The sequence below is a fragment of the Falco peregrinus genome, chromosome 7 (genome assembly GCF_023634155.1).
Source record: "Falco peregrinus isolate bFalPer1 chromosome 7, bFalPer1.pri, whole genome shotgun sequence".
Taxonomy (NCBI): Eukaryota; Metazoa; Chordata; class Aves; order Falconiformes; family Falconidae; genus Falco; species Falco peregrinus.
In genome coordinates this window covers 57,712,160-57,736,427 of record NC_073727.1, presented here as the reverse complement: position 1 = coordinate 57,736,427, position 24,268 = coordinate 57,712,160, and the positions used below count along the sequence as shown (strand labels likewise).

Sequence of the window (24,268 nt, the reverse complement as noted above, 5' to 3'; positions counted from 1 at the left end):
TCAAACATGCACCTCCATAATTCCTCAGGCCCTTCTCCATACTTATGGAGAGCTTCACCTTGACATCCACAAAACTTACATATTACTGTATTCAATACTTCATCATACCTTCTCTTTTGCCTTAAAAAGCAGCATTAGGAAAGATTTTAGAATACTAAAACCCCCTAGTTTATGTTGAATTACAAGTATTTACTTTTTCAGTATTTCTGTCTAATTTACAATCTTGGCAAAGGCTGGGACATTGTAAGTTATTACACCACGTACATATATTTACTCATTATTACGGATATATGGTGGCAGAAGATGGTAGATTCATAGAGAAGCTATAGCATCTTTCTATAAAAGAAAACAAAATAAACAAAAGAAAATTATAACAAAGTTGCAAGCTTGTGGAGGTGACAGGAAAATTAATGCCACTAATGAGTGCCTGGGAAGGAAGTATTTTGGAGGCAAGATGATGTTGACTTTGGCCTGTTTAGTTTGAGAGGATAAAACACCATACAGGATTAGATGTCAAAGATACAATCAGACACAAGTGTACGTAGCAAACTAGCTAGGATTGACTATATCCTTATAGCCATTGACACACAAGAAGCAGTTAAAGTTATCAGAGGGAATATAGCTGCCTAGAAATTAAAAGTACAGAGGAAAAAAAGGAGGGGGCGGGGGAAGCTTCAAGACATACAGCTCTAAGGGAAGCAGGCAGCGAGTAAATGCAGACACTTAACAGGAACTAATCAAAAAAAGTCTACAAGACTTGGATCACACACACATTTGTTATGGAAAAACTATTCTTTAGTATTTAATCTTACAGGCCTAAAAGTCAACAAATCTAAATAAAAAAATGAAAAGACAGAGTTCACATTTTAAGCATAGGAGAATCCATCATTATCAATGACACCAATGCAAAGGAAGAAAAATGACAAAGCCTGAAGACAAACCTTTCCCTGCCTTCTTTTCTGGTCCGTGCTACCTGATTAATTTCCATGGCTGTGAGCTTCTTGGCCACACGGTACTGCCAGATGTAAAACGCTTCTTTTGAAGCTGCTATCACATGTGTTTTGGTCATTGTGACAAACAACGGCCCTGTTATGAAACCCAAATGGTTGTAAAATTAGAGCAGCAAGTATTGGACTGGATGCTGATTTATAAACTTTTTCCCAGGTGCATGAAACCACACCTCTATAGGTTAAAAGCAAAAATCAAACGAGAACAAAAAACACACCACACAACCTAGCAGCAGTTTTCATTAATTGCTAAGAAATTTCACTGGGGCCTTGTTCAGAAGAACAGAGAAATCCTGTAAAGAGTCCTGATTTTAAAATTAACACTTTTGTTCCTATTATTTCAGCAAGTTTCCGTGTGCTAATGCAGAAGACATCAAATACATATAGAAAAATTTTCAAGTTAATGACCAATTCAGGGATATCTCAAATCTCAAGATGATCTATAAAGTACCCCCATATCTGACATATTTGTAATTATTCAAATACAAGGAAGAACTCAAAAGTTGACGGTCTAGAAGAGTTTCTCTGATTGGTGCCACTTAGGAACAGTTAAGAAATTTTGAGTTAGAGAAGACCTAGACATGCTGTTGGTATCTTAAGGAATTGTTATTTGGCCCAGCTATTATCTGCATGGCAGCAAATTAAATACATAGCAAAGCATGCACTTAGTCTTACTTCTTTGCATCCAAAGATCAGTGTAGGAAGGCAGGAAATTGTCTTTACTTTAGCCCTAAGTCAATTTAGAATACGCAGGTAAATTGGGTATCTTGTTCCAGCTGTCAATGTTCGGTGAACAAAGGAAAAAAAGTGTGTATATATATATATGCACTCAAACCATTACATTATTCTTTGTGATACACTCTCTTGAATGTATTATGGCCTTTTGACAATTCTTTGTTTCAACTTTCTGAAAACCAGTGAACACATAAAAAGGCATAGAAAAATGTAGAAACCTATCAATTAAATCCCTCAATATCTTCAAATTCTACAAGTAAACCAGTACACTACCAGACAAAACAGGGAAATTCAAAAGAATTGTGTATCTCAGCCTGTTAGTGAAACATTGAGTCATACATATAACATGCTGTGCGCACAAAATCTAATTATTTTACAGTGAATCTCAATTTTTTCTGTATTTTAACACAGAACAGAACTCTGGAGGGAGCTATAAGCCTGCCATAAAGAAGAGCAGGGCTACGAGAGACAGACGGGAAGATTGGTTGAACAGATTTCATTTCTTTGAAACCAAGAGGATTACATAAGCTACCCAATGGCTGTATTATAATTTTTAGTATAAATGTAAATACCCTGTAAGAAGGCTTCGTGATGATGCTTAACATGTAAACAACTGTATTGCTCACATTATATACAACTCAGTATATTTTATATAATCACATTCATTTCAATAATTAGTCACATAGAACTGAAGGATACAGTCTCCCATTTCATTAACAGCATTAAACAAATCTATGTATTTCCTGTTTCTTTTATTACCTTGCAGCTGTACATGCCATAATAATCCACCCTTTTATCCTTTAAAAATGAAACATGAGAATCTCCTGACCTGTGAGGGAATAAGATTTCCTCTTGCTCAAATCACTCGATTTTAGTACTAAGCCTCACATTTGGACTCAGCTTAGTCAGCGTTTAAACCCTTTAGTCCAAGACAATGCTAAAGCAAGGCCATATCTGAAAGCCATGGGCATTCCTCAGACTCATTAGGTGACTTCCTTTTTGACCTACAGCTTCCATGAAGCCTAAACTTAGTCATTTGTGCACACACTGAAGTACCCCAATCTGGGAAAAAAAGGATGTTCATATAACTTCTGTTGTGATCCAGAAACAAGATGGCAACACATCTATGCTTTATCCAGAGGAATACAATCAATTAGGCATTTTATGAACATGCCTAAGACTTAAACTGATTGTTGCTGTCAAAAAAATCCCACACACCAACCCCTGATACATTTCCTTGGCACTTCTTCTATACCAGCTCTAGCAGTAGCTTGACCACAGAGTAAGTTGGAACAGGTCATTCATTTAACTGGCCTCAAAATTAAATAAATAAAAGATTAGTTTTAGTTGGATTAAAGAGAAAAATCACAAATGCTGGAGAGGGCAGGAATGAGCAGCCAGCATGGAGGGCAGGGCTAAATGATGATTGGATTTAAGCCAAATGTGAAATCGCATGGAAGGGGACACAGAGCATGCAGACACAGTCACCAGGATCAGATCCATTCAAAAACACATCTGGAAGAGCAGCAAGTATATGTGGGAACTGATGCTTTTACAAAATTGCCTATATAGCTTAAACAGTTGCATGAAAGTAGGACATACAGGATTTTTTCTAGAATTGCTTTAGCATTTTATACTGGACAGTTATTAAACAAGCAAACAAAAAATACAAACAAAAAAAATCTGTGGAAAAATAAACTAAAATCCAAGTCTAGACTGGAAATTAGGAAGCATTTCTTTACCAAGAGGGTGGTCAGACACTGGAACAGAGAGGTGGTGGATGCCCCAAGCCTGTCAGTGTTTAAGAAGCATTTGAAAAATACGCTTAACTATTGGTCAGCCCTGGCGTGGTCAGGCAGTTGAACTAGATGATCATTGTTAGCTCCCTTCCAACAAAGTATTCTGTTCTATTCCCCTTTCATCTCAGAGCCTTATTCACTGGGCTACACTCTGCTCCTAAAATGCTTTCCTTTTTGACTGTGTAACAGCATAGATTCAACATGAGGACAGGATGCCCCAGCCACTCCAAGTCTGGGCTGTTACTGAGGCAGAGAAGGAAGGAACAGGATTTGTCCTTTCTTGGGAAAGGAAAGGCTCCTTTCAATACCTTCAAGCTAAGATCTAGAATACCTTTCTAGGCAGCTGGTTTAGCTACTTAGTTTCCTTCAGTAAAGGGAGGTACTGTCATCTTATACAGTGGCCTTGATTGTAGCAGCAAGTGCAACTCGCTCGGGCATCTGTGCTTTTCCAAGAATTCATGTTCTGACTATTAAGCAAGCAGAAAAAAACGCACCTTAAGTGAGAAGGAGGCAAGAGATTTGGACACTCCTCTGCTCAGCATTTCTACTGCACAGCAGCTTTCTATGCTAAATACTGACTTCTTAGATTGCCTAGCTCTTCCCACTTATTTTGCAGCTAGCTACCTTCAGTATTAATGTCTTAATACTCAGTTTTCAGACCTTGAAAATATGTTAAACAGGTGACCTTTTAGCAATTACATACTGAAAAAGATTAAACATACCATCCCATCAAAACACCAACAACATGTGAAACAACTGCGCCTTCTAAGTTTTCCCTGGCCTTTTTTTTCTCTTCTCACCTCATTTCTCTTCACTGCTGCTTCATAAAACCTCCTCCCTTAAGGAGAGAAACTTAATTTCTTAAATATCCAGGAATCTCTAATAGCTTTCTGCAGTGTCTGCATTTCATCCACACTCACTCCATCTCACTCCAAAACAGACAGAACACACCTGCTTTCATGTCTAATCTTTACAAAATAGCAGATGGAAAACAAAATCCATGACTATTTTACTTAGCTGCATGAAAAAGCTGAGACACTTTCTAGTATATGAAACAGGATATACAAACACAAGAGAGAAAAGTAATCCCACCTAAATCTGATGGAGAGAAAGCAATCTGACAGACACAAGACTAAACTGTTACTAACAGTCTGTTACAGGGTGTTCCTGAGAAACTGGGACAAACTTTGTCTGATCAATAACATCTACCTCATTTTAGGGCTTGATTCAAATGGCTTTAGAATTGTTAGCTTATAAATAGAGGAGAACATCAGACAGCAGCAGGGACAACTGAACTGCACATGGGACAACTCGGGAATGACCACAGTTTACAGAAGAACAAATACTAAAAAATTATCAACTTTAAGTAACAGGAACAACTTTAAGTGCTGTTTCACAGGTAGGTCAGTCATTCTTGTTGGCATCCAGGAGGGAGGCAAGACACCTAGGCATGACTCCAGCACTCTGCCTTTAACCCACATGCACGCTGATCAGGCTGTTGTATTCCTTTCACTGGGCACGAACACACATGTGAAAGATAACTCAACACTTCATTATGTCAGCGCTCCTAAGCACATGTAAGAAGATGATATAATCCAGCCTAAGTGACATTTTCTTAGCAGATACCATCTGTTGTGTTTCCATTAAAAAGATATTATATAACAAGATATTTAACCTTCTGTAATTTATGTTTAGTTATTCATGAAAGAACTTTTGACAAAAAGCCTGTGAAACAAGCACAGAAGAAACTGTGTTGCTTCATTTTTGTACCTTAGTAGGATGGAACATAATAATGCTAGACAATGGAGAAAAGACTAATTTATGCACTAGCAAACACTAGCTATTGTAAAGGACCCTAAACACAAGGCACAGGAAGAAAAATGCCCTTGGACAAAAAAAGCAACATGAGGAAGAGCTTTAAGATGTTACCATCCATCAATGTCTAAAGAAAGTTGAAGTGATGGCCCTTCACCACATAATGACTGATTAATCCTCTTTGCCATCATAGCAGAGGCAAGTATTAGAAAGCTAATGACATAATTAAAAATTCAACAGAATAAAGGTAATAATCACTTTTTTTGAGAGAGAGACCTTGAACTATTGGCTTAGAGCCCAACAACATGAGATTTGCATCTTCTGGGGGCAAATCAAACATTGTGCACCATCCCAATTACTTTGTTGTTAGAACATTAATAGCACTTTGCTGAAACATTTTTATAAAATTATATAAACTGACAATTTGTACAAATTGTGCCCTAACACATTCTCAGATGCATTATTCAAAGGCTCCACCAGCTACTTTGCATCCCTAGATTAGCAGTCTTTTTTTTCCCCCCACTATCAATTTTCTACCAGGTCAGAGCCCAAGAGACCTGCAGGGCACCAGAGTCTCAAGGAGGAGTAAAATCTTTATGTTAAGTAGAGCACCAGGTGATTACAATTCCAACAAGGGGCAGTCTGGTAAAAAAAAAAAAAAGATGATGTGTGTTCAATTTGCAGTAATTACAGCCAGTCAAAAAAAAATTTAGTTTAAATTCATGGCAGTCATGAACACCCACTTAAGAATAGACAGAAGTACACAGATACCAAGCGGTCTGTTGAGGAACATCCTACTATACAAGGAGGCATTTTTCATAAGCACTTATGAAAATCAAATAAACTAACCATCTAAGTGTTTTTAAACCATTCTGAAAGATGGTACTTGGAAGTCTGAAACAAAAACAAGAGCTCAAAACAAAAATTACCTAAGTAAATTATTTCTGGAGAGAACTCAATGCAACAATTTATCACTTTACTAAAAGAATAGCCTGAAAAACTGTTTCAGTAGAAAGAAGAAAAAGAATTCCACATATATGACTATGTTTTTCATAAATCAGTAGCACTCCTCCAATTATTCTAAGAGATATGTTGATTTTACTTTTATATTGGTGCTATCTTAAACTATTAATGATTACTCTCAGCAGATAAATGAAAAATCAATTATAAACAGGACAAAGGGATCATGATTTTGTTAGAAATGGTGCACCAACTGGAATTTTTAAACAACTTACAGAAAGGTCTTCTGCCTTTAAGGTTTTACAAGGTCTTCTCTCTCTATTGACCTCAGCAAGGCCAGCCAGCTGCTTAAGCTCAGCACCCTGTCAAACTGGAACAATTATATTTTCTACTGCCAAGAAGCTCCAACTGTGATAATAAGCATGATATACTGTATATTAAGACCTTGAATGTGTACAGCTGTCTACACCTCGCACAAACTGACCTCACATTAGAAACATTTCAAGTTGTTCTATAAATCTGTATCTTCAAAAGTTACAAAAGAGGAAAGCAGCTATGATAAAACCAGCCCAGTATGTTCCAAAAGCATTTCATTTATAGGCGTTTGCTTTTCACTTTCACCCTCAATCTCATCCGTAAGTTTGGTGGGCTAACTTTAGTCTTATAGGACGCATATATTAAAAAAGGGTTGACTCTTTGGCTGTCTTTACTACACAGCAGCAATGAAAGACTTGCTTGTTATGTTTGAACTACTGAGACTACAGAAATTTTTCAGGACTAAAAAATGCAAATATTCCTAGCCTCAAGTATTTGCCTGTCTATGAGGCTGAAGGTTGCCTAGCATTTTCACAAATTAACTCACACTAGGAAAAAGCATGGTAAATCTATGCACTAAACTGAACCTCTGACACTGGAGGGAACCGCAGCAGAATTCAGAAAGCTTAGTTAAGCTAAAGGAAGAGAAGCTTCTTCCAGATTGTTTAATCTCTTCAACACAATTCAAATGCATTTGGAACAATAGCAGCATTTTCAGTTAAATAGCATTTCTCTTTAACTGTTTTCAGTCACTGAAGAAGATCCTTTTTTTGCGTAGACAGCTGTAGGGAGATGGGTCGTAATGGGGGAATTGTAAAGATACTGATAAATTTGCTTATAATGTAAATAAATAAAAATTCACAAATAGATTTAGAAAGCTCACACGTACAGAGCACTAGAAAAATGCAAAGGGAAGAGTTTAAATGTGGAGTTAGATGTGTACCCTATTTTTAGGCATCTCTGACAAAGACAAGCTGGTTGCCCTGGGCTTCTTTCTACCCAATGGAGAGCAAAAAGATCTCTTTCAGGAATGATTCATTGAACTTGTTTTAGATGTCAACTGTAGAAATAGATGAACTACTCCCTGTAAATCCCTGAATCCTCCTCCCACTGCCCCAAACCCACCTGTCAAGTAAATCCAGGAGACCAGTAGGCACACATAGTACAGACATCTGATCAGATGTGGGGACAGGACAGGGGGACACAACAGACACCCCACCCACACCACAACCACCCACCACATCTTACTTCAGTGCTCAGTTTTGGGTTGTTTTTGTTTGTTTTTTTCTCCATCCATTGTAAAATTCTTGGTATTGAATTTCCTGGGCACTTTATTCCTTAAGATTCTGATGTGCCATCCCTATTGTAAAAGGTGGCAAGAGGGTATCAAATTGACATAGACAGAAATTATGGGACTAAAAATGTACCACAATATTTCATACACATTCCATACAACAAAAGTCAAACTGATTCATCAGAGCAGGATACCCTTCATTTTAATTATGATCTACAATATAGGGCACGAATTTCATAATATATATTTGACTTACAGCTGATTTTCTCCTGCTATCACTGAAAAAATGAACAGTGTTATGACAGTTACAAACTCAGTTAATATATAAAAAAAACTGTTTAGTAGTATTGGTTGAGGAAAATAATAATATTTATGATCTCAACTAATCTGTTCTGGGGTGGGGGGTGAGGGAATCCTGCCTATATTCTGCTGTGAATTGTTGTTACTTCCTTGGTTTATAGTTCTTCACATTACTTTCCTCATCATTTCTATCTTACCAAAACTTTGCTAGTCACTTTCCCCATCTATTTTATCAGATAGAATGGCTGTTTGTTTATTGTTCAATTCTAACACCAAGTATTAGTACTACAGCTTGGAACTAACTTCTCTAGTAAGATTAATTTAGACAGAACAACTGGTTTTTGCAGAGAGGATGAAACAATGGCTCTAGGAGGCAATTTACATTGAAACAAGTTCATGAGGTTTCTTGTCAGGATAGCTACATCTCTTTTTGGCAAGGACAGGGAAAAGATTTTGGTTTGGTTTATTTAAAAATTAAACCCATCCAAAGCTACATACTACATATTAAATAGACACCTGTACATTAATAAAATAAGAGGAGAGGAATTTTTCCAGGTTTACAGTAAGCAATCTGGTTTTATCCATAACTTGTTCCAATATGGCTACGCTCCTCTGCTGTATCAACCATGCACAGAATTATCTCTTTTCAGAAGTATTTTAGTATGGTCACAGAGTGTTATACCACTGAGCACAGCAGTGCTATAGTGTATCCCACCTTTCTAATGTAGCCAAATCACATTAGATGTCTACTGCCAAATATACCTTCTAACAGGTAACTAAACTAAAGAAATTCTAAAAATAAGTACATACTTTTCATTTAAGTAACGATACTCTCTCATTCAAAAGCAAGTAATTATTTGTTAAAACTTCATTACAAATGACTTAGCCTTTCAACAAAACAGAAAAGTTAATCAAAGAATCGAGCTTCAAAAAGAAAATGCAAATGGGGTTCACAGTATCTACTTTGAATCCAAATCCAGATTCATTTGGATAACAAACCAAAAATAAAGCAAAAACCAGAATAAACAAAAGTGGATTAATTAATCAAAATGCTGATTAATTCGTCAGTTTACCTGCACTTCTTTCATCTGTGTGTGGGTGTGTGTGTGGAATCAATGACCTTTATTCTCCAGCAAAACTCCCAGAAAACAGTGGTTTGCAATTACTTGTCAATGTCCTGTTCCACACTTGCACCAAACAAGCAGTAGGGAAAGCCTGGAACTCAGATCTATTTAGGATTTGAGGGCATTTTTGTACTTCTATGATAATCCACCGATTTTTATAATTTTTTTATTTTTCGTTTATAATCTGAAACTATTTCGATAAAGCAATCATGAGGAAGGAAAATATATTATCAACACAAATATGATAAGTTGATCTTTAAGATATTTGGGAAGCAGCAACACATTATTTTCAAATGAAAGTCTAAATTAAACTATTTCAGTTGCTCTGAGCAACTAGACCCCCTTCCAGAAAGTATATTTTCTTAAAAAGGAGATTACGACTGTTGTGAATGAAAATCTGAATCACCAAGAACATCCATTAAAAAAAAAAAAAAAGGAAAAGTAATGATTTTTAAGAATTCTATTGTAAATAGTTTGCATGAACTACAAGAATCAGTTTAAATTTAGCCATTTCTAATAAGGAATAGGACTGGTTTTATAAGCCACTATTTTTATTAACAGAGTAATTAATGAGTCATTTCCAACACAAATTACAGTTCACAACATCGGAATCCCTGACTACGGAATCCCTAAATGTTTATTACATTCAGGGAGAGTCCAAGTAGAAGTGAGAAGCCAAGATAAAATCATAGTTACAACCACACATACAATACAAGATCACAACATTTAGATGCAAGGGCTGTTACCAGTGATTGCTCATTGAACGACAGACTTGCATAAGAAATTCATTATAAAGACGAGAAAAAAACCCAACAGAATAAGACTATTGCAGATTGCTTACCAATATCAATATATTTTGGGTCCAAGGGAGTGCCAATAGAATTGCAGAGAACCAGCACATACTGTACGGAAATAAAAACAAGTGTCGTTATTATCACGTTTTCTGTAAATTAGTAAACAGTACAAGGTTTTCTGTGAAGGTATATCTCATAACCCACGTTTCACACAATCCGATGCTGATCACCAACAGAAAACAGAGGGACCGTGACTGCAGTAAATATAAAGCACCATAAACATGAGAGTAATGAGATGTTTGCCAATTAGCACTATAACCAAAGCCAAGCATGAAACAGGAAAACGATCAGCTGTTTTAAGCGAAGGAGCAAATCTACCAGGCAAAATTACAATACGTAGGATGTACTGCCACAGGGTCTGCAGGTAACGTGGGCAAGACAGACTGTGTCTCACCCCTGCTACGTAAGGCACACACTGTACTGCGATTATTTACTAGTGTGATACACCAGCAATTTCTCAGTGACTCAACTCTCACCTAGCTGTTCGTGCAAAAGATAATCTAATAAACTGCATCAGACCCCCTGGCTAGCTCCCAGAAGTTAGGGCCCTTGTGTACCCTAGGACCTTTGCAGACGTCAATTTCCTTGAACCTCCAAGAGGGGTACAATGCGGGGAGGACTGTGAATAAAGGCTATCCCTCCGCCCTGCAGTACGACAGACACTACAAAATGAGTTTTGTTAGTTTTGCCCTTCTTGTGATCCTGCTCAGGAAGGCTTTGATAGCATAGATACCTCGGATTGGTCTGCTAAATTCAGGAAGATGCAAAAAAATAAAAATCGACCTAGACATCAATGCTTCATTCTTGTTGCTGATGTATGCTTTTTTCCAGACCCAAATCAAGAATTACATAGCTTTATGATGATTGCACAGGGAAATAAGAATGTCTTGAATGAGAAGTGTGGAAATCAAGTAGGAACTTTACAGTAAAAGTATTTAGGCTAAAAAAAAAAAGCCAGGGCTGCCAAAACTCAAAACTGGTTATCCTGACTCTCCAGGAAATGGAATATAATTAGTTCTTCATACCTCTTTTATCTCCAGAACAACTCATGTAATTGTGGTAGTAGACTACAGCAAGTGTACAGATTACCCCTTTCAACTGACAGACTGATAACTTATTAATCATGTGGGAATGGTATAATTTAGTTTTTTGTATGAACTTCATTCTTTCAAAGAAAAAGATCTGAACAAGGATTTATTTTAATTAATTTATTTATTTTTCTGGTTCTGCCACCGATAAACACCTCTCAAAAGTATTTTTCATAACTTCCTGACATTCACATCCACTTGCAATACCTTTAAATAGTTCCTGCTGAAATTAGTCTTTTTTGCCCCATCAGCTATTGCTGTACATTTTGCCATCTTGAAATCACAATTCTAATGAACAAAAGTATTGCAAAACAAACCTGTTTTTCAGAAAGCAACTGTAATGAACTGCTACCCAAAGGATAAGTTTGTTCATTTCCTAAAAGCTGACCCCCCACAGTGTTAATAATTACGCTGGAGTCATTTCAAAAGAATTGAAAGATGCTTATTATCTGTAATTTTCAGATTTAAAATTTAAAATTAAATTTAAAATAAAATTTCATTTTTGCTCAAGAAAGTTACACCAAGTCCCTCCACTGTTTGTTTCCTGCTTTAAAAATACAGCACAGAAAAATCTCATTTTATTGCACTCAATTTCACCAAATCATTTTGATCATGTATACCATATTTGCCATCTATATAACAGTACACCATTTATTGCACAATCAAGCAAAGCAGCACTAAAGAATTTTTTTCTTTACCGTTGCACCATTTGACTCCATCTCATGCTCTTCCTTTGTAAGCAATATACAAGCAATATAAGAAATAATTCACAGTGAACTCAGTAAGAAAAACCGTGTGTAACAGTTAACATCACACTAACAGAAAGTACATTAACCAAAGAATATATTTATCATATCATTTGTCACTACCTTTAAAATAAACAAACAAATGGAGCAGTTTGTGGTAACGTAATTTATACCACCTAAAAAATTCCCCCCTCCCTTTTTTCCCCCACTTCTGACTAATTAAATATTTGTTACCATTCTGATGCTCTCCTGCTTTTAACTTGTCTTTAGAAATACTTAGAACAAGTCTCTAGAAACATTAGTCTGGAAGGCTGCGGTTTCATTAAGTGACTAATGGCTACAAGGAGTTAAAAGCACACAGGCAGTTAATCAGTCTGCACATTTTCATTATTATGTTTGTTGAGGCTCTTTGTTTTTAAGCACCAAGCCCATTCAAGTGCCATTCTGTCAAATGACAACTGAATGACACACTCAGAATTTTACATTTCATCTTGTTCCAGCTATAAAGCACTGGCATGTGGAACAGAGCGTTTCAAATGAAAATTTAAGAAAAAGACTTTACCTGAGGTTGATTTTCATCTGCTTTAGTGGCTAGAACACAGAAGTCTCCATAAGTCGTTATGGAAATCAAGCTCTTGACATATTTCACATACTTCTCATTGTTTTTTGTGTCCCAAAAGACTACACAGTATTCTGGACGATCAGGTCGGGTATACGCGTAAACAACCGTATTGGAGCAGTAACCCCACTGCCAAGAGAGACAATTTTGATAAAACCTATCAGAAATTATAAAAATTTGATAATACATTTTTCACAGCTACAAAAGAAAGTGTTTATTTCATATACACAATCAGTATTCAATATACTTTATCTGTCAAGTGATGAACTGATACATTGAAAGTATGTGAACACAGCTCTGGTAATAAATTAGTTTCATACTATTAAACTGGCAAAAGAAGCCTTCCCATCACACAGAATAACATGTCACAATCAGACCTGGAGGATCAACCTCAAAATGTGACAAGATCTCACTTCTCCTTATTTCTTCCTTGTTCGGCAGGTACACAGGAAAACCCACTGTGATGATGGGGTTTGCCATGAAAATTCTTGCTCTATGACTACTGATTTGGAAACTCTAAGTTTGTTTCCAAGAATAAACACCTCAAACAGTGCAACTGCTGAAGCAGACAAAAAATAAGCAATTATATTAGAGCACTATATCAACTCACATCACCTTTTCCATATTAGTAACATGAGAAAAACCCTCCCTTCCCTGCCAGAACAATATAATTATTCATTAACGGGTGGGAGAAAAGGCAAAAAGGCAAAAGAAGAAATGGGATATCCAAACACTGCAAAAATCATGATGTATTTTATTGCAGTCCACTGATTTTAATTATAGAAATTAACAATGAAAACCCTCTCTAACACAGCAGAATCCAAAAATATCTCAGAAAGGAGGTGAAGCTGACAAATAAACAAGATATAAAGCAAACCACTTAAAGATGGTGATGCAACTGTAGAAAAAAATAACAGAATTCTCTGCATCAGCATTTAGTAGAAGGAGAAGAGAGAGCTTGTGAGAGAGCTGGCCAGAAGGGTTCCCACACTCCACAGGGAATGAAACCAAGATGATCAAGCATCAGCAAGAGAACTTTTAGAATAGATCTACAAACTGAATGGTAATAAATTGGCAGAACCCAAAGGTTTTCACTCAAGTACAGTTCTATGGGAATTCAAACACAATGCTGTGGAATATAGCCAGAGGAACAAGAGTGGGGAGATGTAAAAAGCATTATGGTTCTGGGAATCACAAATCAGTAAATCTAGCTTTCACACAAGGTAGAGATGTAAAAAAAAAAGAAGTAATAAATAATAGAATTAGAATGACATTGATATTAGACAGTCATGTTTTTAGCTCTGGAAGTTGTACCTCACTCATTTACTCTTATTTATTATCTTTCAGAGAAGCAACAGTCATGTGAACAGAGATGACCCAACTGATAAGACCTACTTGGATTTTCAAGAAAATCAAGCTCATTTTGGATACAGGAAGACAATAAAACGATTGGAATAAAGGTAGTTTTTGACAGCTGAGAGCACTACCCACAGGATCCTTTTCAGAGATGCAAACTGGAACTTACACTATTCTGAATATTCAAAATTTATACGAGAGGAATAAGTTACAAGGTAACAAGCCAGTAAACTGTAAACTGTTTGTCAAACCTAGAACTGATTTCAAGAAGTGGCAAAGGACCCCAGAATACTGTATGATAAGGATATAAAGTGAAATCAAATGTAGATTTGAACAATACAGCAGAAGAAATGCAACTAGCACTATAGACTCTAAATTGGTATTACAACTCCAAAAAGACACCATGTAAACTATGAATAGTTTAAAAAAGATCAGCTCAATTCATAGTTTTTACTGTCACATTAACTTTAAAACCCCTTTCTCTTAACACTTGAAAAATACACAAAACCGGATTATTCAGTGGATTGGTAATGTGATACTAACACTTCATCTCCAGGTCATTAATTCCAATCCAGTTTAAGTTAATGACAGTTTTGAATCACTACCATTTAATGACTGACACCTTTTACAGTATCTAGTTCCTAAAATGGAGTTACAGATATAATCACAAAGAACATAGTGGTAGCAATGTGTATTATTTATGGAAGGACAACACACCATAAAAATATTTGACATTGAAACAAGTATACTACTAACAGGTTAAGTGTTTATTTACTGCATAAATAAACAAATTTGAGCACATATTTTTCCACTATAAATATACAAAAAGGAGAGGGGAAAAAGTAACAAAGAGCAGTTTCTAAAACTAAAGTTTCAAAATCTTATTCATTTGCAAACTGTGCCAGATCCTGAAATACACATGGTCTTATAGATACTGATGAGTTTAAGAAACAGCAACAGGCCTCTCTTACAGCTGTTACATGTTTCCCAGAATAAACATTAGGTAGCATTTCCTGCAAGACTAATTACCAGCTCTAATTTCCAAAGTCTTTTCCAGCAGATTTACAACAAACAATTTGAGACTGCTTCTAACAGATTCGTGATTTTAACTCCCTGACCAATGACTTTTCACAACCAAGAGGAAGAATACATTTCAATATAGCAGCAGTATGTTCCTCATGTTACACACTCACTCTCTTTAATCACAGTAGTTACACACTGATGATTAAAAAACATACCTTGTGTTGGAAAAAAAAGGTACACAATACTGTACACTTAACAGTAATCGCTATTTTTTTTAAACTGTAAATTTACAGTTAAATAGTCCTAACTAAAAAAAAACAAAACAAAACACAAAAAACACCCATACAGTAGACAAGATCATTATTTAGAATTAGCTCAATACATATTTGTAAAAGGTATGTTGGAAACTGAAATATAAGTAGGAAGAACAGTTATCAGGTTGCATTCATTACTGCTGCTCAAGGTTCTACACAAACACTCCTGCTTTAAACTAGTAATTCACTACCAAAAAAAAAAAAAAAGGCAGTAAAAGTAAGGCTCAAGCAATTCCCATTGTATTGCTTAGCCCACTCAGTATAACCAAACAGCAATGAAAACACTGGAGCCTTACCTACATGACAGCCTCAATTACTACCAAATTTAGAATCATGCCCAATTCTGTTAATATTAACAAAGCTCACATTTCCCTATTACGAAAATAAAATCACAAATTCATATAAAAGCAATGGCTAAGTCATTCCATCACCAGAACAGACACACATATTCTACTAAAACTTCAGCTCAGTAGTGTTAGTCAAGTAGCAACCATAAGTTAAGCACTGATTTATGTATTAGAGAAAGCTACTTTTTCAACTCATTCAGAAAGAGAGTAAGAGGAAACCTGTATTAATACAGTTAGGTGCCACATTACTACATACCTTGTAATCTGGACGAATGTTTGCAAAATATATGTAAGAATCAACAGCTAGTGCAATTTTCAGTCCACTTCCCTCCCAAGACAGGGCAGATACCTGTTTGCCAGGAACTTTCAGTGTGCGCAAATGCTTGTTTAAAACAAGGAAAGAAAGAGTTCTGAATTTATCATAGGAAAACCACCCTAAAAATACATAAACAGTTCCAATAGTTGATAAAAACCAAACATAGAACTTCTTTACAGTACCCCATAATGACTCCAAATTACAATACACGTACAAACAAACAGGGATCTATTTAACACGCATTACCATAAAACTGCTTTTGCCTCAATTCTTTTTTTGTCAGACAGAAAAAACTAAACCACCTCAGCGACAGCTTAGAAAAATAACAGATGAAGAATGACAGTACAAGCATTTTTTCCTTTGGTTGACAATTTGAATCACCTTTTTAATTTCAGTAGCTACTAAAATAAACACAGTAATAGTACTGATATCTGACATGCCTCAGAAGTTTCATTTATGTTGGAAGTGTATTAGTCAGTTGATGTATAACACCCTTAACTACAGCTGTTAGTTTAAACAAAAGCATATAGCTAATCTATGCCAAGAGCATACAATGAATTAACCGCATAGGTACACAAATTGCAGTGAGGCAACAGACATTTTCCTCTTCTCTATTCCCTTTCATAAAAAAGTCTACAAAAGGCAGTTACATGTCTATTTACAATTAACAGCTAGCAAAGAAATAAGCTTTCCCTCTTTCTTGTATCTTTATTTTGCTGTAGAATTTGAACGCAACAATTGGAAAAAATGTTTTCAAAAACTATAACCTTAGTCCCACAGAGCACTTGTTTGCGGGAAACTTTTTGTTTGCCAATAATATAGACATATGTAATAAAGGATACATTAATCTACTATTTACTGCAAAATTTTGAATAATCTTAGGCTTTAAAAGAATACAATATTTTACTCAACAGAACACCAATACTTATGCTTAAGTCTAACTTTCCTTTTGAGGGCATAACTTTGTGCCTAAACAAAGTTTAGTTTGTGCCTAAACTACCTTTTTCATGCCTTTGATCTGATGTAAATATTAAGTCCCAATGCTGGTCACACATTTGTCAAAAGATACCATCTTCCAAAAAGTTAAGCCTGTACCTGAATATCAGAACTAGTACAAAACAACTCTAAACACTGAAGAATTTACTTCTAAACACTAGATACAGAGTCTGGAACCCCTATTTCAGTTGATCTGAAGCAGCAACCAGAGACATAACTATTGCCCAAAGTCTTCAGTTCCATTTAATTCTTTCAACTAAGGGAAAATCTACAGATGATGTTGCATCTTAACCCCTTTCGCAGCACAGGTCACAGCAATATGCTTACCACAGATACCCCCAGAGCCAACCAGTACTTCCTCTGTACAAGGGACAAACTTTCTCACACTCAGATACGTAAAACTAACTTACTGATTTCCTGATATATGCCTAGGAGGGAAAGTGAAATTATCTGAAATTACCTTGCAAGGCAAGAGTAGCACCATGAACAGAAATGTATAGGAAAGCGGTCTTTTAACATTTACAAGACAATATGCCCAACAGACAAATGAAGATTAGAAACAGTATTTTCTGAGGTTTCTGAGCCATTGCTTTTACTGGTACCAGAAGCTGTTTCTCAGTTTTACTGATGCCATAAAAATAGAGGGGAACATTCACTGTATTTGATACCCAGAGGTTAAGTTAGCATCTTACCTGCTGCCTAAGCATTCCAAATCGCTTACTGACTATAGTCTGAACTGAGGTATCCGAGTTAGATGTTCCAAGTTAGACACTATACATATCCCATCACTTTGCAATTGGGTTCTCGCACTGGCCACTAACTTGCGGTTCTAAAAGGGTACCTGGTCCCGTGTCATCTTTCCAGATCCAGGTAGATATCCTAGATACCTTAGAGCACATTAAACACACTAAACACCTACATTTTGGCATCCAAACTCCACCAGTAATGACCATACAGACAAAACATTCTAAGATTAAAAAAAACATTTAATATATATATTGAATATTTTTACCTCACCAAACGGAGTATAGAACTGCACAATGTTTACATCTTTTTCTTGAGAAGTTGCTTTTAGGGACCCTGCCACCGCCAATACGCTTCCACAGTGGTTCCACTGAATACATACTATATTCATACCAGTGTCAATCAAAACAGGATCTAGTTTTTAAGAAATAAACATCAAGAATATAAACACAAGTAGATGTTTTGGATCAAGAGCAGTTCAGTAATTAGCACACACATTTTGTACCTACTCTGGTCATTCTCATCTCTCATTATCTGGCATCTTCCATTGTCATAACAGACAGCAAGACAAGGACAATCTGGTTCAATGTAGCCTTCTGTACCATGATACCAGTGTATTCCAGCAATACTGAATGCTCCAGTTAAGTTCACCAAACAACTCAGTTTCATTTTCACCTAGACAAGAATGGTTAATCATTTAAAGTCATATACAAAATGTTATTTAGAAGAACAATTTATCTCTCTACTGATACCTTGCAGAAGACAAGATGTCTATGGAAAAAATTTTTCCTGTCCCAAGAAAAAATCTTCACACTTTCAAAATTTTAAGAGTTTGAAAGAATTCCTTATTCACAGACAGATCAGACAAATGAAGACATGTATTTTAACTACTAAGAAGTACTTTAATGTTGGTGTTTTCATTCTTTGAAAAGTAACTTAAAACCACAGAAAACGAAACAAACCCAAACAAACAAGAAGTCCCCACCACATGCACATACACATAAGGAACCCCACTGGCACTTTGCAAAAAACAAAAATAATTTCAAACCATTCCTGGCCAAAAGATTTAAAAAAAAAAAAACAAAACTTTGTCAGCTTTTTCTTGATAGAAGTGTCTTAAAAAAATATATAAAAATAATTGTAAAAAATAAGTGTCTGAACTAGAACACCAATTAAGGTAAGTTTACTTTTTTAATAATTAGCCCTGTACATCTGGTAACACAGGTAAGGGCTTTTTCTGAAAGAGTGCACCTGGATCACTTCTAGAAGGGCTACCAGGTAAATTATGGAAGGGGGGTGGGAGCACGGTGGGGCAGAGCACAACCATATATATTGTTGATAAAGGGGGATGGGGGGGGGGGGGCGGGCAGGGAAGTGACAACTTACTTAAAGAATTTCACTGATTTACAGCACATGCTGGAAATGCCATGACTCACACAGTGGTAAGAAAGATAGATACAGTGGGGAAGGTAAAGAAAAGAAAACAGGAAGGCAAAGGGACACAGGGAAAGAAAATTCACCATAATAGGCATCTAAAAAGTTAAGAATATGGTTCCAATTATGTTGCTCTTTTCAAAGATAGTGGTTTAGTTCTGTTTAGCATTTTGTCATAGTCATAGTCCAATACTCCAAGTAAGCAGATAAAAATAAATAACTAAACCAAAGTTGTAGGAATGCAGCAATATTATAATCACTTCCTTTCATTTTTCCACTTATCAGGTTTTCTCTGAAGCACGTAACATTCCTTATGGAATAAAGAATGACAGAGGCAATAAGAAAATAAACTATTGCTTTAGTCTAAAAAGCATGCTAGTCCTTTTAACGTGAATTTAATTTAATTAGTATCACCAAATGTATTTTTACAATTTCAGTAACTATTGCAAGGCAAAAAGGCATTAGTTGATGCAATATTCATTTAGCTCCCAAGAAAGAAATAACTATATTAAAAAGTTGCAGCTGCATAAAACTTGAGCAACAACTTCATGCACAAGACCCTGTCCAGTTCTCAGTACTGAAATCCACCAACTAAACAAACAAACATGAAATAAATTAAGAGGAAGTAAGGATTTATGCTTGCTGAAGTTAATACCTTTATTATACCACCATGAACTTACAATAAAATTTCCCTGATTGTCATAAATGTGAATCTCTCCATTTGCCATTCCAAAGAGTAAGACTTTGCTATCAGAGGACCAGGCCACGTGGCACAGGTGAGTACCTTTCAAGTCTTTTCCCCAAATGCGATTGCCTGTAATAGAACACCGACTGTACTTAATAAACATACTACAAAATCAAAAATAGGATGCAAGTTACCAATGTAAAAAATAAAACAGCTTAAGCAAGTCAAAGCAACAATTAAAAAGTAACTATCAATTGTATTTATCTAGAGAAACAGAGCCACTATGTACATAATACTGAAAACAAAAGCTATGTAACACCACAATTAGTAGAGCTTAAATTTTACCATCCACTGATCCAACAATCACAGCTCCATCTTCATATACAATACAAATCTTTTGTCCATCAGCATTCCAGCTCATACTTCGAACAACAGATTTATTTCTATTGTTAATCATCTCTTCATACCAAGCACCTATTAGTAGTGAATGAAAAACTGAGTTATACTTCTGATTTGATAATCCTCTAGTGGAGTCAAGGTACATGCTAATCACTGAACTCAAAGAGAAAAATTACTCTCTAATTAGAAAGAGACGCAAATAGGACTGTAATGAGATTTCTTAGCAATATGAATTCCTGACGTTGTTTTAAAAAAGCCCAAATACAGCACACAAAGTTTATGAGTTACCAAGCAATCAAATTTGGTCTTCAATGAAACAAGAGAAACCTGGGCTGCTTATAAGTAAACGTGAGACAGTAGGTTACATACGACTCTGCAGTGTCATATACAACAAAGAGCTACAGTAGCAGTAAGTTTTGGAAAGGAATTAAAAACAACATTCTGCCCTTCCCATAAAACTCTAGCAAGACTATGCTACAGTGTCCCCCAGACTACACAGATGTAATTGTTGTGAAACCTAGTGTTCAGGTGTGAGCTACTTTCAGAGACAGGAGCCAAAGACAGGAGAGACCCTACAGGAAGAGATCTGTGCTTGCGTAATCTCAGAACTGGCAAGAATACACTAGGAAACATAAATGGAGGGAAGAACAGTCTTTGATAGGAATACATATTAAATAATTTACTGGTTCTTTTCCAAAATTAAGAGATTATTTCTGTGACAGTAGCCACCACATATCAGGCAGAAAGATCAATCAAGTGATATTCTTTATTCTTGAAATGAGAATCTGAGCTGAGATTTTATTTCTTTCCATTTTTCATTAAACAAAAATCCCCAAGAGAAAAAGAAAACCCTTTACTTTCATTCCCATATGTTGGAAAGTGTGTAATTTCCCTGTGAGGTTTGCTGGCTTTCAAATGAATTTAAACATACCAGAGAAGTATACGGATGTGTGAAAAGGTCAAGAACAATAAAAGCCAATTACAGCAATACACTGGTTAGTCGTAATGGTTCACTGCCTTAATTAAACATTTCTAGAGATTGTTTTTATGAAAGTATTTAATTGATGTTCTAAGCAGGGTTGCTAAGTTCTTGTAGTTTTACAAACATGTCTATGCTTCATGTACTTTGCAGAAGTATTTAAATATTACAAAGATATCCAGAACAGAACCTACACAAAGAAGCACTGCTTCCTGGGTATTTTTTGTTCAATATACTATATTCTTCCAAGGGAGGAACACAGATAATAAATTTAGAGCAGTTTACCAAGCATATGGCTAAGGTAGCTCTGGAGGACAAATGTCTTTTCATATGTAACTACACTATGAAAAATGTAGACAAGTATTACAATAAAAACTTGGAAATTGTTTTAAATCTATTTTGAGCCTTACAGTCTGCAAACTAAGAAGTCTGAAAAACAGTTAAAAAATTGCTGAAAAGGAAAATAGGAAAATGTTTTTTACAAGATGGAATATTATCCCCATCTCAAATTTAATCTGTAGAATACCTTTATACAGCATCCACACAATGATGAGTCCATTTTGATCACTAGTAGTCAGTTTTTGATACTGTTCATTCCATGTCACCACTTGCACGGAACCTAGAAAATGATATAACTTTTTTTTTTATTTACATCATTTAAATACATTAATAAAAACCACCACATCCAGCTTAATCAACCTGGAGCCTATCAGAAATCTGCACTGCTGACTTTGATTTAGTTTTAGGCATTCTTCCTGTATCACTCATTTCTTCTTTCAAAATTCAGCTAATGGGCTCCTTTTGCTTCCGTATTCACCCACTTGAGTAACATCCTCTCCAAATTCTGTTCAGAATGTTCCTTCAGTACATAAACCCCAAATCACAGTTTTGCGGTTTCTGACGGCCTCTGACACATTAATCTGGGAAGCTGACAAAACTTCTCGTTAAGTTTTGTTTCTTCCTTCCTCTTACTAACTTGATCTTCAGTAGGGTTGCACTTCTAAAACAAAATCTCCCAATCACCAAGAACAGCACTCTACAATCAATTCCTTCAGACCATGAAGTCTCATATGGGATCCTACTCATACATATTTGACTTGAAACATCCAAACTGTTTCTATGCAGCATCTTATTTAATCAGTTCAACACTGAATTGCCAACTTCAAGCATCACATTCTTTCATGCCCTCACCACTAGCCATCCATTTCCTCTGAGTTTTTTCCATTTTTTCAGCATTTCCATCATTTATCAACAGATGCGATCGAAGATATCCTGAATGAATTTTTCAAAGTAACAGTAATCTACTTCAGAATTGAAGACGTCTGTTCAAAGTATCCACTAAATCAACTTGTCACAATTAATTTTTTAGATCATTTTTAACCAGGTCCCTAAAAATAACCTGACTGTTGGCAGGTTTCAACTGCAAATCCTCAGTAAAAAAACATTTTGTCAAATAGCATAAGGATTTTACCATTCTCTTCATATCCCATTATCCATAGATGGTGACAACATTTCTCACATGAGAGTTTAATTCCTCCCCATCCAATTTCCCTGCATTCAATTTTTACTTTCACACACTATCCTTCTCTAGCCTGTTTTCTAACCTCTCTAAACTTTGTCTGTATACTATACTGCAGTCTATGTATATACACATTCTGTAATTTGTCAATAAATGGAAAATGAAGATATATTTAAGACAGAAATCAGGTTTACTGAACTACCTTTGATTTCTTCAGAAGGGAATGTAAAGCTACCATAACATATAAGCAAATCTTACAGACACTATAAAAAAAAAGGCTTATCCACATGTATCACTAGAAAAAACAAGGCTTTTAGTCTCATTTCTGATTTAACCTATTGTACAGAGTTTAAAACTTTGTATATACAGTGTATACAGTGTAAAAGAAAATTGTTCTTTTTTTTTAAACCACAGTAGAACATCATTGTTTAACTCAGCAATTCCAGCATCAACTGCTCATTAGTTTAGCTTTTCTCTTCTGCTATAAAGCACTCTTTATCTGTCATCTACCAAAGCAGTATGTGAACAAATGTATAATGATCTTTTATGTAAATACCTAAAAATATATTCTAGTCCCATGCAACTAAGTAGCATTTCCAGATTAACCATGCTGAAGTCTGAGATAACAATTACTATACCAGTAGCACTGCCTGATTTTTTTTTTTTAAAAAAAGGTCCCTCTGTAATATAACACATACAATAGCATCATCCACTGAAACAGAAACCAGTATTTCCTTCTCAGGATAATAATTGGGAAGCAAATAATTTGGAAAAAGCAAGGCCTGATGTAAATACAAAACAAGTTACACTGTAATTTCAAAGTTCACAGACTTAATCTTGCAAAATACATAAGCAAACTTTAAATTGTAACAGGCAGAGCAGAGCTTGGTTTATGCAGCTTCCATTCCATGTCACACATACAGTATCAGCCAGGAGAACTGAGGTAAGGCTAGGTAAGTTTCATTCTCAACCCAGTAATTCACTGTCAAATCATGAAAGATTTACTGTAGGTCTTTCATCAGATAACTTCGTAAAAATAGATAGCCAAGCTGTTATATACCTGAGTTGAATATTGATAATCTTTATTTCAAGCTTATAATAAAAAGATACAGCAAAATTATTCTATCAACTTCACAAAATCTTGTATTTTTTCTTTATTCTAATCAAAAGTATTTTAAATGCTCAAATACACTTACCACTATGACCTTCAAGAGTTTGATTCACAGAAAGATTGCTGGGAGCTGCAAGTCCCTTTATTTTTGCTTCATCTAAAAATAACAAAAATAGCTACAAAATAATTCTAATAAAGCATACATACTACTGTGCCTCTATCAATACTGCCCATCTAATCACTATTTACACAGATAAAATTATTCACCTATAAGTAAATTCTAACCACAGGATTAATTTTCCACCCCTCAATTCAACATGTTTGCTAGTCATACCATACTCAACCAAGTTCATATGTTCTTTATGGCCTAGCGTTTTTTCAAGAAAAAA

General features: G+C 35.6%; 1 protein-coding gene across 6 annotated transcripts in view; it reads right to left on the bottom strand.

The window, feature by feature from the left end:
* Positions 1-24,268, bottom strand: part of WDR35 (WD repeat domain 35) — a 49,202-nt gene that overhangs the window by 23,465 nt on the left and 1,469 nt on the right. For 4 of the 6 annotated variants that reach the window (XM_027790928.2, XM_027790929.2, XM_027790925.2 and 1 more), the window contains exons 3-13: positions 23,965-24,036; positions 21,776-21,868; positions 20,217-20,345; positions 19,867-20,000; positions 18,262-18,427; positions 18,021-18,166; positions 15,953-16,078; positions 12,600-12,785; positions 11,990-12,022; positions 10,191-10,251; positions 942-1,086 (exon numbers count right to left, since the gene is read on the bottom strand). In XM_027790928.2, the coding sequence (XP_027646729.2) occupies positions 942-1,086; positions 10,191-10,251; positions 11,990-12,022; positions 12,600-12,785; positions 15,953-16,078; positions 18,021-18,166; positions 18,262-18,427; positions 19,867-20,000; positions 20,217-20,345; positions 21,776-21,868; positions 23,965-24,036 (1,291 nt within the window). The remainder of the gene's footprint in view (positions 1-941; positions 1,087-10,190; positions 10,252-11,989; positions 12,023-12,599; positions 12,786-15,952; positions 16,079-18,020; positions 18,167-18,261; positions 18,428-19,866; positions 20,001-20,216; positions 20,346-21,775; positions 21,869-23,964; positions 24,037-24,268) is intronic. The other 2 variants (XM_027790926.2, XM_005240382.4) reach the window with 1 other exon arrangement.